The 16947-nt window shown below is 49.9% G+C and overlaps 1 protein-coding gene across 22 annotated transcripts in view; it reads right to left on the bottom strand.

Annotated features, from left to right (window-relative positions):
* Nucleotides 1-16947, bottom strand: part of DYSF (dysferlin) — a 222362-nt gene that overhangs the window by 155125 nt on the left and 50290 nt on the right. For 15 of the 22 annotated variants that reach the window (XM_082671898.1, XM_082671901.1, XM_082671904.1 and 12 more), the window contains 8 exons: nucleotides 13381-13495; nucleotides 12030-12122; nucleotides 11466-11677; nucleotides 9555-9683; nucleotides 9101-9163; nucleotides 8366-8416; nucleotides 6276-6306; nucleotides 5549-5664 (listed from right to left, as the gene is read on the bottom strand). In XM_082671898.1, coding sequence (XP_082528024.1) covers nucleotides 5549-5664; nucleotides 6276-6306; nucleotides 8366-8416; nucleotides 9101-9163; nucleotides 9555-9683; nucleotides 11466-11677; nucleotides 12030-12122; nucleotides 13381-13495 — 810 coding nt within the window. The remainder of the gene's footprint in view (nucleotides 1-5548; nucleotides 5665-6275; nucleotides 6307-8365; nucleotides 8417-9100; nucleotides 9164-9554; nucleotides 9684-11465; nucleotides 11678-12029; nucleotides 12123-13380; nucleotides 13496-16947) is intronic. The other 7 variants (XM_082671891.1, XM_082671893.1, XM_082671900.1 and 4 more) reach the window with 1 other exon arrangement.

Raw genomic sequence — 16947 nt, 5'->3', positions numbered from 1 at the left:
GGAAAGCTGCCTGGACCATCCTCACTCAGTCCACAGGTAGAAACCTGCTTCAGAATCTTTGCAGCAAAATTCTCCATCCCAGAATGCCTCATGTCGCACAAGTGCTGGTGAAGGAATTAGTTCTGCACTGCTTTTCCTCAGCTCACAACTGAAGAAAATGATCACCTCCTCTGCTTTCAGTCATCATCCTTAACACTGCTCATTCCCTTAGACAACAAGCACTGATTGAGCACCTACTGTTCACAAGACCTGTACTAGGCAAGAGGGGAGATAAAACAGTTCATATCTATTATACTGTCGCTGACCTCAAGAAACTGAGTCTCAGTGACAAAGATGGACACATCAACTGAACTAACAAAACATGGGGTGGTGACCGAAAGGAAAAACCAATCAGTTTCCCTGGAAGACAAGGCAGGCTTCATGGAGGAAGTAGCATCTGAATTGGGTCTTGAAGAACAAAGTGGTTTTTGGTAGGCAGAGAAGGCATCCCATCAGGTGAAAAGGCAGGGAGAAGGATGGAAGTACATTCTGGAAGGGGTCACGTTGTCTGCTGTGGCCACAGTACGGGGTCCATGGAAGTATGTCCCGGCAAGTGGCACTGCAAAATCAGCCTGAGGCCAAATGTTCATGGCCTTGAATGTCATGCTAAGGATCCTGGACTTCATCCTGTAAGTAACTGGGAGGGAGGGTGGGTCTCCAGCAGATTTTTAAGAGGAGATTCACATGATTGTATCTGAGTTTAAAGAAGATGGTTTTGGTGGTAATGTGGGGTTAACTGGAGTTACAGCAGCTGAACCTACATCTTCATTCACACAGAGGCCCAGGTAAGATATGACGGGAGCCTGACCTTGAACTCTGGTCTTGGGATGAGAGAGAGGAGAGGCATGCACTGAGGTTGTCATGCCAACAAGACTGGCCAACTGTGTGCGTGTGGACTGACAGATGTGGGACTGAAGGATGAGGAAAGACGCTCTGGCCTGGGGAACTAAGTGGATGATGAGTGCCATTTCCCAAGATGTCACCTAACACAGGATGGGAATCAGGTATGAGGAGTGGGCAGCGAATGATACTGGGTTTCTATATGTGAAGTTAAAGGGGCCTAAGGAACATGTTCATGTGCTTTGGTACAGGCAACTGAAACTGAGCGTCTGGAGCTCTGAAGATGCAGGCTGGAGATGAGCGATTGAGGAGCCTCAGGTAGACGGAGACAGGCTCCTCCATAGACAGATAGATGCACTGCAAAATCAGACTGAGGCCAGATGCTCATGGGCCTTGAATGTCACGTCAAAGGCACAGCAAAGATGCAGGCAGCAGAATTTTGTCAAGCCACTGAATGTGAAGGATCCATTCCAAAAAAAAAAAAAAAAAAGGAAAAGAATGAGGGGAGTCATGGATGCCGACGGAGAAGAGAGTTTCAAATAAGACGTGAGCTCCAGAATCAAACGCTGTGGAGCAACAGAGCGGATTAATGAGAGAAGAGCTCCTGGGGCTTTGCGACGGATGACCCTTAGGCCAGTGGGTCAGGGAAGGAGGCAGTGGGAAGCACGCTGAAGGGGTGAAGGAGTGAGCAGCTGGCAAAGGACTGGAGAAGAGGGACACAGGGTACTCTCAAGAACTTGGTGACCTTGGTGATGGCTGAAAGGAAGAGGAAAGCAGCTTGGAGGGGAGGGGTGGGGAGAAATGGTGAAGGCAAGGGTGTTTTGAGATTGGGAAATCTGGAGTCTGACACAGACCAGAGGGCAGGAGCCAGAGAAGAGACAGGAAGAACAAGACAGGGGTGGTATGGAGGACGTGAGCACATGCAAAGGAGACGGGGAGTGGGGAAGGGAGGGAAGATGAAGGAAGATGGGGGGTGCGCTGATGACCCAGGGAGCTTCAAGCACTCACATCACTCCCACTGTGTGGCTCTGTCTCTCTACGGGGGACCGAGGCTGGAGCTTAAGACCAGGAGGTTGTTTTGTTTTGTTTTGTTTAAGTTTTTTTGGCTGTGCCACGTGGCTTGGAGGATCTCAGTTTCCCTGACCAGGGATCGAACCCGTGCCCTCGGCAGTGGAAGCGCAGAGTCCCAACCACTGGACCGCCAGGGAATTCCTGACCAGAAATTTTGGAAACGGCCACTGTGGAGGATGGGATAAGGAGTAAACCTCACCCAAGTAAAGGAAGACATTGACAGCAACTCCAGGTGACTTTTGCTCCCAAAGCTGACCAAGGAGTGGTGCGGACAGCATGTCGTGGGGAGGGTGGGGGCCACGAGGTGTGGCAGCAGAGCCCAGAAGCTAGCGAGCACAGAGTGAGAGTGCGGATCGGGGATGGGGGCCAGGCTTCAGGAGGGAGTTGATGGGCTGGGAAACTGAGAGGGGTCAGGGCTGTAACCTCAGTGAGGAAGAACTGCCATTCACTGAGGGTGAGGGAGGGAAAGAGGCAGGAAGAAACTGGTGGGGAGAGCAATTTCCAAGCTCAGGGTCTGAAAGGAAGTAAGATCAGATGTTGATGGCTCATCAGCAAGGACACGTCAGACCTCAGAACAATGGCAAAGATGGGAATCTGCCAGCAAGGACCCTCCTGCACCAGCTCTGCCTGTGCCAGGGGTAGGTAACAGCCCAGAAGACCAGGGGAAATAACCAGTGAGGCAGGCTTCAGAGAAGAAGGCAATCTACAAGCAATAAATGCCAGAGAGGGTGTGGAGAAAAGGGAACCCTCCTATACTGCTGGTGGGAATGTAAATTGGTGCAGGCACTATGGAGAACAGTATGGAGGTTCCTTAAAAAACTACAAATAGAGCTACCATATGATCCAGCAGTCCCACTCCTGGGCATATATCCAGAGAAAACCATAATCCAGGAGGATACACGCACCCCAATGTTCATGGCAGCACTATTTACAATAGCCAGGACGTGGAAGCAACCTAAATGTCCATCAACAGAGGAATGGATAAAGAAGATGTGGTACATATATACAATGGAATATTACTCAGCCATAAAAAAGAACGAAATAATGCCATCTGCAGCAACATGGATGGACTTAGAGATTGTTATACTGAGTGAAGTAAGTCAGACAGAGAAGGACAAATATATGATATCGCTTATATGTGAAATCTTAAAAATGGTAGAAATGAACCTATTTACAAAACAGAAATAGAGTCACAGATGTAGAAAACAAACTTAGGTTACCAAGGGGGGGTGTATAAATTGGGAGATTGGGTTTGACATATACACACTGCTATATATAACATAGATAACTAATAAGAACCCACTGTATAGCACAGGGAACTCTACTCAATGCTCCGTAATGACCTATGCAGGAATAGAATCTAAAAAAGAGTAGATATATGTATATTTATAAGTGATTCACTTTGCTGCACAGCAGGAACTAACACAACATTGTAAATCAACTATACTCCAATAAAATTAATTTTAAAAAAAAGAAGAAGGCAATGCTGAAGTTGAGAAGCTACTGTGGGAAACCAAAAGATGGCCACTCCTCCCATCCTGAAAGCCACAAAGAGCTGAAGCAGAGAACAGGGGCTTCCCTCTGAGTTGGTCTCAAGAAAAGTGGTTTCATCCGGGAAAAACAAGGGTCTGATCAATGGGAAGAAGAGGAAAGAGTGTCTTAGGAAAGGGTAATAGATTCAGAGAGTCCACGTAGAAGGAAAAGGAGCAGGAAAGCACAATGTCTGCCTGGGCTACAGAGGGACACGGGATGAGAGATCAGGGGAGGTGCCCTTGGGTGGGGCTGGTCCACCTGAGCTCCATTGGCCCCTGCACGGCACCCAGGGTTCTCCTTCCCCTAACCCTTTGCACAGCGGCTTCTTGAGCTCTCGTCAGCAGCCAGAGCTCTCGTCCTTAAGAGCCTCATGGAACTTGCCCTCCGCCTCCATGATCACACGCGGCTTTCCCTGGGGATTCCACCTCCCCAGCCCTCCTGGAGACCCGCCTTCCCCACTCCTCCCTCTCCCACTCCTCCTGGCTCACCCTGCCTTGATGATCTCAGTATCTGACTCAACGTTTGCGTGTTTGATTTCCGATTCTCCCATGAGATAATCAACATCCACGTGGACAAGTCATTCACCAACACAGTCCCTTGTCCTCCACCAGCAGCATCTTTTTTTTTTTTTTTTTTTTGCGGTACGCGGGCCTCTCACTGTTGTGGCCTCTCCCGTGGCGGAGCACAGGCTCCGGACGCGCAGGCTCAGCAGCCATGGCTCACGGGCTCAGCCGCTCCGCGGCATGTGGGATCTTCCCGGACCGGGGCTCAAACCCGTGTCCCCTGCATCAGCAGGCGGACCCTCAACCACTGCGCCACCAGGGAAGCCCCAACCAGCTAGAGGGATGGCCATATCTCAAACCTCCAGCCACTAAGAACCAATCCTCTAGGAAGACCTTGACCTTGAGACCCTTCTCTAAAGACAGACTTCAACCTATCCACCTCCTCCAACCCCCCCTCACACCAAGTGAGGCACCCAACACAGAGCTTGGCACACAGCACGCACTCAATAAATGTGTGTTCCCTAGCCCTTCCCTCTTCTTTGTCCCCCTCATCAGCTCTATGCCCAGTCCTCTTGCATCCGCCCTGCCAGGCTCATCAGCTACCTCAGTCCTGTGCCTCCACCACACCTGCCTTGTCCACACCTGACAGCACCTCCATCTTACCCCTCTCCTGCTTCCAGGCCACTGAGTATTATGAGGTCACTCTCCCATAAAGCCTCCAGCCCAGAGTGTCTGCTCAGAAATCCTTCTGTCTTGTGGTGTGTGTGCGTACATGCACACACACACACACACACACACTAAACGGAATATTACTCAACCATCAAAAAAGAATGAAATAATGCCATTTGCAGCAACATGGATGGACCCAGAGATTATCATACTAAGTGAGGTAAGTCAGACCAAAGAAGATGAATGTCATATGATACCGCTTATATGTGGAATATAAAAGAAAATGATACAAATGAACTCATTTACAAAACAGAAATAGACTCACAGACACAGAAAACAAACTTACAGTTACCAATATAAATGAATAAATAAATAAACAAAATTTTTTTAAATAAAAAAAGAAATCCTTCTGTCTGTATCTAATTAACCCCTTGTTCCTCAACAACTGTTCCAAACCTTCTCTCCTCTCCCCAGACATACAGAGATGCTGATACTTCCCCAACTCTGAAAGCCTTTCTCATTCTTACCACCTCCAACTTATAACTTTACTTACTGACCATAAAGATGACAATGATATATTCTTAGGTGATAAAATTCAGACTACAATACATTACAGAGTGAGTGATCTCACTTTGCCACCAAAAAAAAAAGAAAAATATACATGTATACCCTTCTGGGAGAATATGCAAGAAGGTATTAATGACGGTTCTCTCTGATGGGTAGAATTATGAGTGATTCAATTTTTATTTATGCTTTTCCACATGTTCTACATTTCTCATAATTGCCATGTATTCTTTTAAATCAGAAAAACTAAAGTTGTTTTTTTGTTTCTTCATTTGGTGCCTCCAAGGCCAGGCGGAGGTGCTGTGAGGGGGACGAGGAAATGTACTCACGGGGGCTTCGTCTCCAGGCCCCAGCACACAAAGGCTCACTTTCAGGTAGCCTCTGGCCCCAGCAGAGAAATCATCCAGGTCCGAAAGCAGCAGCCACTTCCTGAGATAAGCATGTCCTAAGAGAGACAACACCCTTGGTGATCCCAGAATTGGAAGGACACAAGTCTGCAACCACCTCTGGGAGCCCCGGGTGGACTCCATTGGATGAGATGAAGGACTCATCTACCCAGACATGGGGGAAGGACTCAAATTCTAGAACAAAATGTACCTTGAGTGTTCATTTGGGTCCAAGTGAGAAATGTTAACAGAAACCCCTATCAGAGGCAGCCAAAGCCAGACCCCCAGCCATTTTCCTCCCCTTCAGGAAGTGACCAGACCACAGCAGAGACCAGGGTGTAGAGAAATCCTAGACTTGGGATCCAAATGACCCGTCCTGTCTGGAGGCACCCCAGTCCCCAGCAACCCGTGCTTGGGCCTTCCAGATTTAGCCCTCCAGCTGGGCCAGCTGAGACCCACGTGAGGGTTCAATCTTCCTGGGGGCCTGTTTCACCCAGAAGATGAAAGCCTGTCCTCTCTTCATTCCTGCAGCCTTACCTCCAAGATCAAACCCCATCTCTAAATTCTAAAATCTCCTAGAAGGAAAGATGAGTATCCCAAATGGGTGCCCCATGCAGCCTCCGGAACCCAAATGCAAGGACCTGCCCAAGGGGAGGAGAGGGTGACTCACGGGGCTCTCGGTAGATGCTGCCCACGTCCATCTGAAATCAAACGGAAGGAGGCACACGTCACACTCTTGTCCTCAGGGTGTTAAATAAAGTATGATGCATGATACCAACCCATTAAAAATCCTGTTCTGAAGAACATTTGGAGACATGGGGAAATGTTCATCTTCTGATATCACATGGAAAGAAAGCGGAATACATTTTGATGGAAGTTTGGTAAAGTATATCTACGCATAGAAAAGACAGAGCAAAGGAAACACACCGAACGGTAACTGTACTACCTCTGGGTGGTAGATTTGGGTGATTTTTATTTTATTTTTATTCTTTCCTATATTTTATAATTTTCCATTTAAAAAATCACAGATTAGTCAGATGTTGATGGTAGGAGAGGTTATGCATGTGTTAGGGGAGGGGGTATGTGGGAACTGTACTTTCCACTCAGTCTTGCTATGAACCTAAAATTGCTCTCAAAAACTACAAAGTTTATGGGCTTCCCTGGTGGCACAGTGGTTGAGGGTCCGCCTGCCGATGCAGGGGACACGGGTTCGTGCCCCGGTCTGGGAAGATCCCACATGCCGCGGAGCGGCTGGGCCCGTGAGCCATGGCCACTGGGCCTGCGTGTCCAGAGCCTGTGCTCCGCAACGGGAGAGGCCATGACAGTGAGAGGCCCGTGTACTGAAAAAAAAAAAAAACTACAAAGTTTTTTAAAATCATGGATTACTTTTAAAATTAGAAAAAAGAATACTTTTTTAACCTAACCCTTGGGTTCTTATAACAAGATTAAAGACTCAAAACATAAGATCCTGTAACATAAGTGTTACAGAATGACTCCAGCACAAGCCCATTCTTTTAAAGAAACTGCTTCTCCAGAAAAACAGACTCCGTTTTCTATCTTGTGACTACTTCTTGGAGAAGGGGCCACATTTTATTTGGATAGCAAGAGGAAGGTCAAATAAACCTGTGCCTTTTCTTTCCATTTGATAAATGCTTATGGATTCAAAATGAGAAAATCAATAAAATGACATTAAAATACCATTCGTGAAGGTCTCCATTACTAGTTGCCTTTACACTATGTAATCTGTTAAAACCATCCTATGCCGTTGGTTCAAGGTCCTCTACAGTGGACTGTTCACTTCTGCACGTCTGGGACAAATGAGGGGGCAGGCTCCCCCGCTCCCTCCACTGCGCCCCACCCCACTCCACCCCATCCCCATGGACTCCACATCTGGACCCCACTCCCAACACAGGTGAGCCCAGGGCACAGAGCGCTGGCGTCACGCTGGCCCGAGATTGTCAGAATTAGGAGGAGGGCTGCCTAAACTCAGGTCCCACGCTGTCTTTCCAAGATGTAAGGACAAATGCGAATTTAAAAAAGAAGCTGAATCCTCCCTGTTGGAAACAAGGCGAGAGATTTCCCTCTCCTCTCTTTTTGTCAGAATATTTTAATGTAAGTACTTTCTCCATCTCTTTGAAATGTACCTTTGTAGAAACCAAATAAGCCTTTCGTCAGCTTTATGATTCAGGAGTGCCTTTCTCCAGGCTCTCCCATCTCTGGGAAAGGGAAGGACCTACCTTAACTGAATTGTAAATCTACCCCCCATCATAAAAATGTGAGCTCGCTTTCTGTCTTTTCTTGTAGATAGAGTCAATTAGCAAACACAGATGGTCACCCCAATTACTAGGTAGATTTAGGATGAACTATGTGTGACTGAGGGTACTATCCAGGCCGCTAACTCGAGCACTAGTTATTGTTTAGTTATTGTTTATCTTGAGAACATATATGGAAAGGGTTGTGTCTGCTTGGCTCTATACAAGATTACTTTCTGTCTTTGCAATCTCTTAGCGGATGGCCCATGATAGCATCATATTCTGGTTTAATGCTTATCCAATAACAAAAGTGCTTTATTTCTCTACCTTTGTGGAGAGGATTTCTGGATTAGGAGAAGATATCGTTTTGTTTTTTTCATTACATTTTCCCCAACACAGACCAAGACAGACAGGATCTCTGGAGCACCAACCCCGCCCGTCATCCACAGAGCTTCCATTAACATGGATAAACAAGAACTGATTGCTTTCAAAGAAAATAAACCATTACCCGGAACTCCCCAATGAGAGCATCTGTCCGGAGGGAACAGGAGTCCACCACCTGGAAGGAAAGACAAATTCAAACTCTCATTCACTAGCAAAGGTTGACCCAGACAGGAACCAACCGAACGGCTCTTCCCTCCCAAAAGATAACAGCCCACACTCCAATAGCACTTGCTCTATCCCAGAGATTGTTCCAAGCAATGTTTAACCCTCACAAGAACCCCATGGGTAGGTACTATCATTATCCCCATTCTACAGATGAAGAAATAGAGGCACAGAGAGATCATTTGTACAGAATCACACAACCCCTACACGGTATAGGCAGGACCAGAATCCAGACAGTTTGGCTTCAGAGCCCACACTTTTAACTGCTAAACTACACTGCCTTTAAAAGGAAATGGGGAAAAAAAGAGCTGAGGTCCAGAGAAAGAAAATCTTGTCAGAAGCAGGCATATAGACAAACAAAACAAGATGAAAATCAAAGATCCACTGCAAGAATTAGTTCAGGACCCTGGCCTAAGGCACCTGACCCTGAACAGCAGGGACTCTGCACTCGGCTGCCGCTTGCATCTGAGCTCAGAAGACAACCCTGTGAGCACGGGGGCGAGGCTGTGAGCTGCTCGCCGTCATCCAGGCTCGGGTGGGGGGTGGGTGCCTCACCCACACACACTCACACTCACACTCACACATACTCACACATGCACGCTGAGCCCACAGAGGGCCTTCGGGGGCTGCCACGTACCGTGATGAAGATGGGTTCGTCGAACAGCTCCGCGGGAGAGTCAAACACATTGAAGAAAAGAGTCTGTTGATTCAGGGTGAAAGGGGGACAGATGAAGGCCCGCCGAGCCCGGGCAGGAGGGGACAGCCACCGCCCAACCTCCAGGTCTGGTCCACACAACAAGTGGGCAGTGGGCTCAGCCCAGCACCGAGCTCTGGGGATTCAACCTCACGGAGGTTGTCACCTCAGGGACAGGGTGGGTGGCCGGCCGCACGGGATGATGGGGATGTGAAGCAGGAGGAACCCAAGGCAGGAGTAAGAGCGGGAACCCTCTCTCCAGTTCCTCAGATAACCTGCTCAGGAACTGACACAGCTCTCCACCCAGCGCTAGCGCCATATGCAAAAACTGAATGAACTGCTAGGCATGTGCTGTGTGCTCCCACCAAGGTCCTAGCTCTGACCCAGGGTCTCCCACCTCGTTGAAGAGGGGGCTATTTCCCTTGTGGATCCGCGTCCGTTTGGTCTGCCCAGCTGCGGTGACCTTGACCACAGGCTTGATGTTCACTCCCGGCAGCTGGCGTCCCTCGATCACCTGGACCCTGATCTGAAAGCCAGGAGGGGGCATGAGCAAGAAAAGGGAGAAGTCATCAGGCACCCACCCCCCGCCAGGAATCTCAGGGACCACCCTCACAGCTGGCCTCTTGGGACGGGTATTACAAAGGCATTAGGAAGAACACTGTAAGAACAATATCTTCCCACCAAGGTCCCTTGCATCTATAAAATCCCATGGTTCCACGTAAGAGCTGCCAGGCTCCCCCAAGCAAGCTGCCAGCGGTAAATCCCAGGGCGGGGCTGAGGATCCCACCCCCGTTCAGTTCATGCGCAGCCCCACCTCAGACCCCTTGAAGTCAATGTTTCTGTGTGGCTTGAATAGTCCTCACTGACAATCCCCTCAGAGGTCAAAGTTACATAGTGATGTAACCCCACTTTATTCTTATGTAGTATAAGGTGCAAGACAGAATGCTGACATTCTGAGAAATAAGAGCTTTCTTCATTGAACTTTCAGTAAATGAAGGTTTCAAGAACATCTGTGCTTCCAAATTTAAGCAAAATATTAAAAAATAATACATTTTAAAGTATTAAAACTTTCATGAAAAAAGACGATGTTTACTGGTTCTAATTTCTAATCAGCAGTTATTTCTTTATTAATCGACTCTTTTTTAAAAATAAGATACTACAGAATATACTATCAATGGCAATGGGAAGGGGGTGAGTGATTTTCATTCCCTTCACTGTACAGTATTTTCCAATTTTCTACCCAAAAATATGTATTAATTTTCTAAGGAGAAAAACAATAACATGTCTTGTGAATAATAATAAAAATAAGTTAGAATTTTGTCTCTCAGGCAAACATGGTTATAACTAGAACTTTTGCTGAAATTACCACAATTTAGAACTGAAGCATATTTTTACAATTTGTTTCATTTAATAAATAAATATTTAAGTTTCCTGTTTTTAACTTTAATAGTAGTCCTGAATAGTTAAATATCACTAAATGCAATTACATCAAGATGGAAAATTCTGTAGAAAAGAAAAAGAACAAGCAAAGGACCCAAATTAAAAGGCAAATTAGGGACTTCCCTGGGGGTCCAGTGGTTAAGACTCTGCACTTCCACTGCAAGGAACCCGGGTTCGACCCCTGGTCAGGGAACTAAGATCCCACATGCCACATGGTGCAGTCAAAAAATAAATAAAAAGAAAAATTTAAAAAGAAAAAAAGGCAAATTAAATGGGATAGATTTTTGGATTAAAAAATGTCAAAGGATTAATATTCATAGTTATATTCTGTGAATAACTTGAACAAACTCAAATTGCACATGACCTTCAGAAAAACCATGGCTATAAATAGGGGAAATGGATAGAGGGAGAAAAAAAGATAGGCAGAGCTTCTCAGACTTGGGGATCTTGTTCAAGTGCAGATTCTGATTCAGTGGGTCTGGGATAGGCCCAAGATCCCGCCTTTCTAACACGCTTCCAGGTGACACCCAGGCTGCTCGTCCACGGACCACACTTTGAACAGCACAGCACCGGCTGGCTAGGGCAACTCTGGTTGGGGAAACAGATAACAGTGTAGTGATGCTGACTCTGCAGTGACCCTTTTTCTTCCTTTTTTTTTTTTTTTTTTTTTAAGAGCAAAACCATGGGCTGGGCAGAGGCTTTTTCTAGAGGCCCCAAGCCATGGCCCCCCTATCTAGCATTTGCCCAGGACCCAGGGGAACCAGACTCCCACCTAGGAGAGCCCTTAGGACCTTCCCCACGGCTGGACAGACAAGTTTTGCGCTGCCATCAGCGGCTGCTGCGGGCTGAAGGAGGAGACTGCAGTCACCTGGAAGTCCTGCGATTTGTCCGACAGCGGCTTTCTGGGTGCAGGCGTGCTTCTCTTCCTTCTTCCCCCGGGGTGGTAGGGGGGAGGATGGGAAGGTGGCTTCTTTGGGGTGATGGGGGCCCCTGGGCCCGGAGCTCCGCTCTGGTCCAAGAATGGCTCAGCCTCGTCTCCCGTGAGCCCCTGGTCCTCAGTATCCTCCTCTCCTCCTGTGTCTGGAGGAGAGGGTGTTGATGAGGCTGGGTTCCTCCGGCCCCTGGGAGGATCCTCCATCAGGGACCCCGATGGAGGACCCAACAGCTCAGCACCCAAATCCCCTTCCCCTCTCTTTCCCCACCACTCAGCCAGGATGGATGAGGGAGAAGAAGAGGAGCTTCCAACAGCTGACACTTGAGGGTGGTCAGTCCAGTGAGTCGACAGGAGGAGACAGAATGGCCCCAGCCCTCCCCACCTCGTCCTGCGGGATGAGCCCTTCTGGCCACCGTGTCCCACTCTGGGGAGCTGACGATGGCAGCAAGCGAGCCGGTTACAGGTGGTAGGATCGGGACAGCCCGGCCCGTGTCTCACCCGTGGGGGCCAGCCACTTCTTTCCAGAGTATCTTGTGTCCACGGTGCTGTCACTGAGCAGGGACCAAGTCTCAGCCCGGCTCTGTCCCCCACCTGGCACACGGGCAGGGCACAGCCCCAGAGGGGAGGAGGGAGCTGGTGAGGGAAGCCAAGCTAGCCCCCGCCCCAACCCTGCTCTCCCCGCCTGCCCTGGCCTGGCACAAAACTCCGAAACAGGCGCCGTATCTGTCCATCTGTCCCTCTCACCACCTCCTGGGAAGGACTGGGAACTGGCCACCAATAGGAGCCTTCCCCGAGCGGCTGGAGCCCAACTCTGTCAGATTCACCTCAAAAGTGGCCCCTGAACGTTCAGGGCCCTCAGCCTCCCCACCCTCGGTCACCAGGAGCACCCCCTGCTTCCCCCCTCAACCCCAGTCCAGAAGGATCTCCCCACCTCCGAGCTCAGACAGTGCCCAGTCCAACAAGAGGGGCCCTGCCCTGCCTGCCTCACCAGGAGCCCTACACGGGCCGCAGGACAGGCTCGGGGCACACCTGAGACGGGCTGCCGGGTGTCGTGCTGGGTTTGCTTCTAGCTCCCTTCACCATGAGAGAATCTTTCCCACGGGCAAGACCCCACCTGGCCCACCTATGTGGTTTCCTGTTCACCCCAGCAGGCTGGACTGTCACACCCAGGCCCAGCACTGGGCAAGCCAGCTACCCTGGGCTGGGTCCTCACTTCACAAGGCCAGGAGAGGTAAATAAAGAGAACTGAGGCAACCTCGAGACTTAGACAATTCAGTCTCCTCACTTCACAAATAATAAACTGTAGGACCAGAGAGGGAGTGACTGGCCCAAAGTCACACAGCTACTTGGTGTCAAAGGCAAGACTGGAACTCAGGTCCCCTGACTTCAGCCCAGGGCTCTTTCAGGGAAAATCCAGCTCTTTGGTCACGTGTCATTGCTAAAGGCCTACGGAGTGCCAGGGCAGGGAGGCATCCAGCTCTGGGGAGTGGGTGGGGCCTCAGGCATCACCTAGGATGGACCCCATCTCAGCACAGGCCTACCTCTAAAACTCCCACCCCTCTGGAGCTGCAGAGGGCAGTGTGCCCAGCCCTGGCACAGTCCCCTTCCTGAACAGCTGGTGCTGGGAAGGGATCCTCACACTAACCCTAGCGGCACCTAGGGGAGCCCGCCTCCTGCCCCTTGGTTTTGCAAGACAGAAGTCAGCTCTCAAGACTCCCCACCCACCCGGCCTCCCTTCTCCAGGCCTGGGCAGCCCCCAGTATGAGGAAGACACCCTCTTCTCAGACTCGGGTGCCACTGCTAGGCTTCTCCCCCCAGGGCCCCGCCAGGGTGAGCGTGGGTTTCTCACCAGCCACCATATCCATGTCAGGCAGAGTTGGGGAGGGTTCCAGAGGCGTCGAAGGTGGGAACGTGGGCACGGTTCCAGGGAGAGGCGTGTAGGACACCTGCAGGACCAGTGAGGCCTGGAAGAGATGGGGGAGAGAGGGCAGCAGGTTAGTGTGTTGGCCTCTGACCACCGCCCTCCAGCATCCTTCCTGTTCCTTTCGTCCCTCTACCAAAAATGGAGTCTGTGGCCCCATCAGCACAGTCAGGTGGTTAAGAGCATTGAATCTGGAGTCAATTCCACCACTCAGAAGCTGTGTGACTTTGGCAAGATCTGTAAACTCTCTGTGCCTCCGTTTCCTTGTCTGTAAAATGGGGGTAGTGATAGCAAGAGCACTTTCTGCATAGGGTCAAATGAGGATTAAATTAGTTAATAGAATGCCTAGTAAGCTTCTATAAATGAATCAGCGATCGAACCTCACCTGCAGGATTTTTCAACTCTCAGCATAGGCCCATGTTATGGAAAAAGGCCCCTTGGCCACTCTGCCCAGCCAAGGGTCCTCCCTTGTCTCTCTACCGACAGCTCGGCCTTGCTCTGCTCAGGCCCCAGCTAGCACTGAGAGGGTCTCAGGGTGCTGCTCAACTTTCTGAGCCCTCTTCCCTCCCAGAAGCACCCCTGTCCCCCATCTCACCCCCAGATGCTCCAGCTTTGACCAGTGAGAGGAGAGTGACCTATCACGCCACTTACACGGACAGGGGAAGGCTGCCTTGTGCTCCCGCCCCACCCGAGCCTACCAGGAGACCGGCATCCTTCAAAGGGGCACCCGGACCTGAAGAAAAGGTACAGCCGTGGCGCTCTCTACTCTTACTGCTCCCAGGCCATGGAGGCCTGGCCGAGCCTTCCCTGATACAACAGGTCCAGCAGATGTCCTGGGGCGGCCTTTTAATCGATCAAAGTAATAAAAACTCCAAAGTAAGAAAGTCTGGAAATTACAAAAGCCTTAAAGAAAAATGTAAAAGAAAAGGAATTGCCATAATTCCACCACTATTCACACTTTGATATAATTCTCTCCAGTTTTCTTAAATGAAAAATGTACAGCTCTGCTGTACAGCAAATGCTTGTCTTTTACTTAATATTAGATAGTAAGCATTTCCCCAAATTTTGATAAACGCTTTATAAACATAACTGTTAATGATGCATCTTCTGAGCGACTCAGCGTAATTCACTAGACATGTATCTCTGCTGAGTAATATTAGGGATGTCCGGAAACTCCTGGAGCGATTCCTGGTCCTGAGATGGAAGGAGCTCAAGGTCCTGAATGTACCCAGCTCTGCAGCTTGAACCCTTCAGGTTGGAGCCTGGGCGTGGGCAGCCGGGCTAAGGGAGGGCAGGGTCGGGGCAGGTGTGTGTGTGTGTGTGTGTGTGTGTGTGTGTGTGTGTGTGTGTGTGTAATGGGCGGGTGCTCAGAACACCGAGGAAGGAGGCTGGAGCCAGCTCCCCATCCCAGGAGACCTAGGAGGAGGCCCGGGAAGTCAATGAGACCTTTTAAGTCCCAGATCCAAGGCATTGTCCTAACAGCAATGCAGGTTCCTGAACCACCGCCAGGTGTCGCCACTTGAGCAGCCAGCGCGCCCCGCACCCTAAGCTCTAGTAACGCGGACAACAGCCTCTCGAGAAGGCGGCCCCAGATACCCAGACCCGCTCACAACCACGCCCATCTCCCTGAGACTCCAGGTCTGAGGTGGGCCTGGGAAGCTGTATTTTCCTTCACTTCATCAAAAGGCAATTTGGGCTCTTCGGAGCAGTAACTAATTCCGGGGTTAGGCCAGGGAAGGTAGAAGATGACCCTGGAACACCTTTTTGTGCCAGAAAACAAGGAAGTACTCAGAAAATGATAAAAAAAAAAATGTCAAAAGGACAAAGAAGCCTGCTTTCAAGGGTTCCCACAGGCCAAATCTGGTACAACTTGAACATGACAGTAAATAATGATGGGAACAGACTAAACCATTGAATAAAACAGGAATACATGAATCCATATAGAAATAAATGAATAAATACAACAGGAGGACACTTTTCCTTACAGTGGAATGCCGGATGATTAACGCAGAAAAAAATTAATAATTGATTTAAGATATCACCATTTAGCAACAATCAAAATGATATCCAACCAAGAAATAACAATGGGTGTCAAACCTACTGGGTAAAAACTGGATAGGGAGCAAAGTATTTACAGAGTCACAAAATACCTCTCCCCCCCCCCCATTCTTACTCATTAGAAAAGGGAATGGATTCGTGATTGGTGGAGAAACCTAGCAACCACAGGAATCTCACCCAGAAGAGACAAATAAAGCCCCGTAACACTTGGAGGCTGAGGTCCTCTGACCCTGGGACCAGATTCCTTTGAAGAACACCACTTCCTGTTTCTTGGGGCTCACCTTGTCCAGCCCCGGCCCCTCACCACCTGGGGCTTCCGGTACATCATCTCTGTGCTCTGTGCAGAAGTGGAGCCCTGGGAGTGTAACTGCTCCATGCCGTGGCTTGGGTGCCATTAGCGTGGAGGCTCGGGAAGGAACGGCATCCCCTGAATCCCAAGACCACCCAGGTAACCCCTGCCCCCAGCCCACCCCACCCCACCTCACCCCCGGAGTTTCCTGAGCATCAGGTCCCTCCACACTGAGAGCCCCCCCCACCCCCAACCTCCTGAAGGCTTGGCAACATGCCAGTGGCTCCAGGCCTGTGAACAGACCTCCAAGACAGAGCCAGCTCCACCTTTTACATGGCCATCAAGAAACAACAGGAACATCCCTGGCAGCTTCTGAGGATCCGAAACCCAGGATCTAGAACAGATCTCGCCAGCAGGGGGCAGGCTCCAGGGTCCACTGCTTCAGGACCAAAGCTGGTTAATACTGGAGGCCTCTAGCTCTACTGAGATCTAAAGGAAAGGGGGCATGTCTGTGGGCCCCACTCAGGGTCAGGACCACTCCCATCCTTACTGGGACATCATATCTCATAGCGTGTCCCCTTCTCCAGACATAACCAGAGTTGAGATTTTCTTTCTGTGGGATGTATGTGAGCTCCATCTCTCCTAGACCATGACTTTGGCCCACAGCCCTCAGTAGGACCCTCTTTAAGGCCCTCCACATCAAGGTGCTCCATCCGACAGCCCTGTCCGTCAGGTCCTCAGCTCCAGCACCACCATGCATAGATCCTATCACAAGGCCACTGCCAGTCAGTCATGTGTCCATCAAACACGCTGCCCTGGAGCAGATAACCTCAGTCACCCATGTTGCCATTCTGTCAACAGTATCACAGAATTCTGCAAGGTCCTGTGTGGCCCCCAGGCTAAGAGGGCCCAGGAAACCAGGACACCAGGACAGGCAGAGACAGAGGACAACCCCATCATATCCTCCTACAGGTTATAGGGCCAAGGTCCCAGGTCCTTCGCCCACCCTGCCATGCTCAGCCCCGTGGCTTGCTGCCTCCTTCCTGGGCCACCGCGCTCCAACACTGAGCTTAACAGGACCAAACCCTGGACCAGCCCACCCACATTGCCCCCAAAGCACTTCATGTGCCCGGGTCTTATTTACCTTG

This window comes from Grampus griseus (genome assembly GCF_964374135.1).
Source record: "Grampus griseus genome assembly, chromosome: 15".
In the NCBI taxonomy this organism is placed as follows: domain Eukaryota; kingdom Metazoa; phylum Chordata; class Mammalia; order Artiodactyla; family Delphinidae; genus Grampus; species Grampus griseus.
The sequence above is the reverse complement of the archived record's forward strand: the minus strand, read 5'-3'. Positions and strand labels throughout refer to the sequence as shown.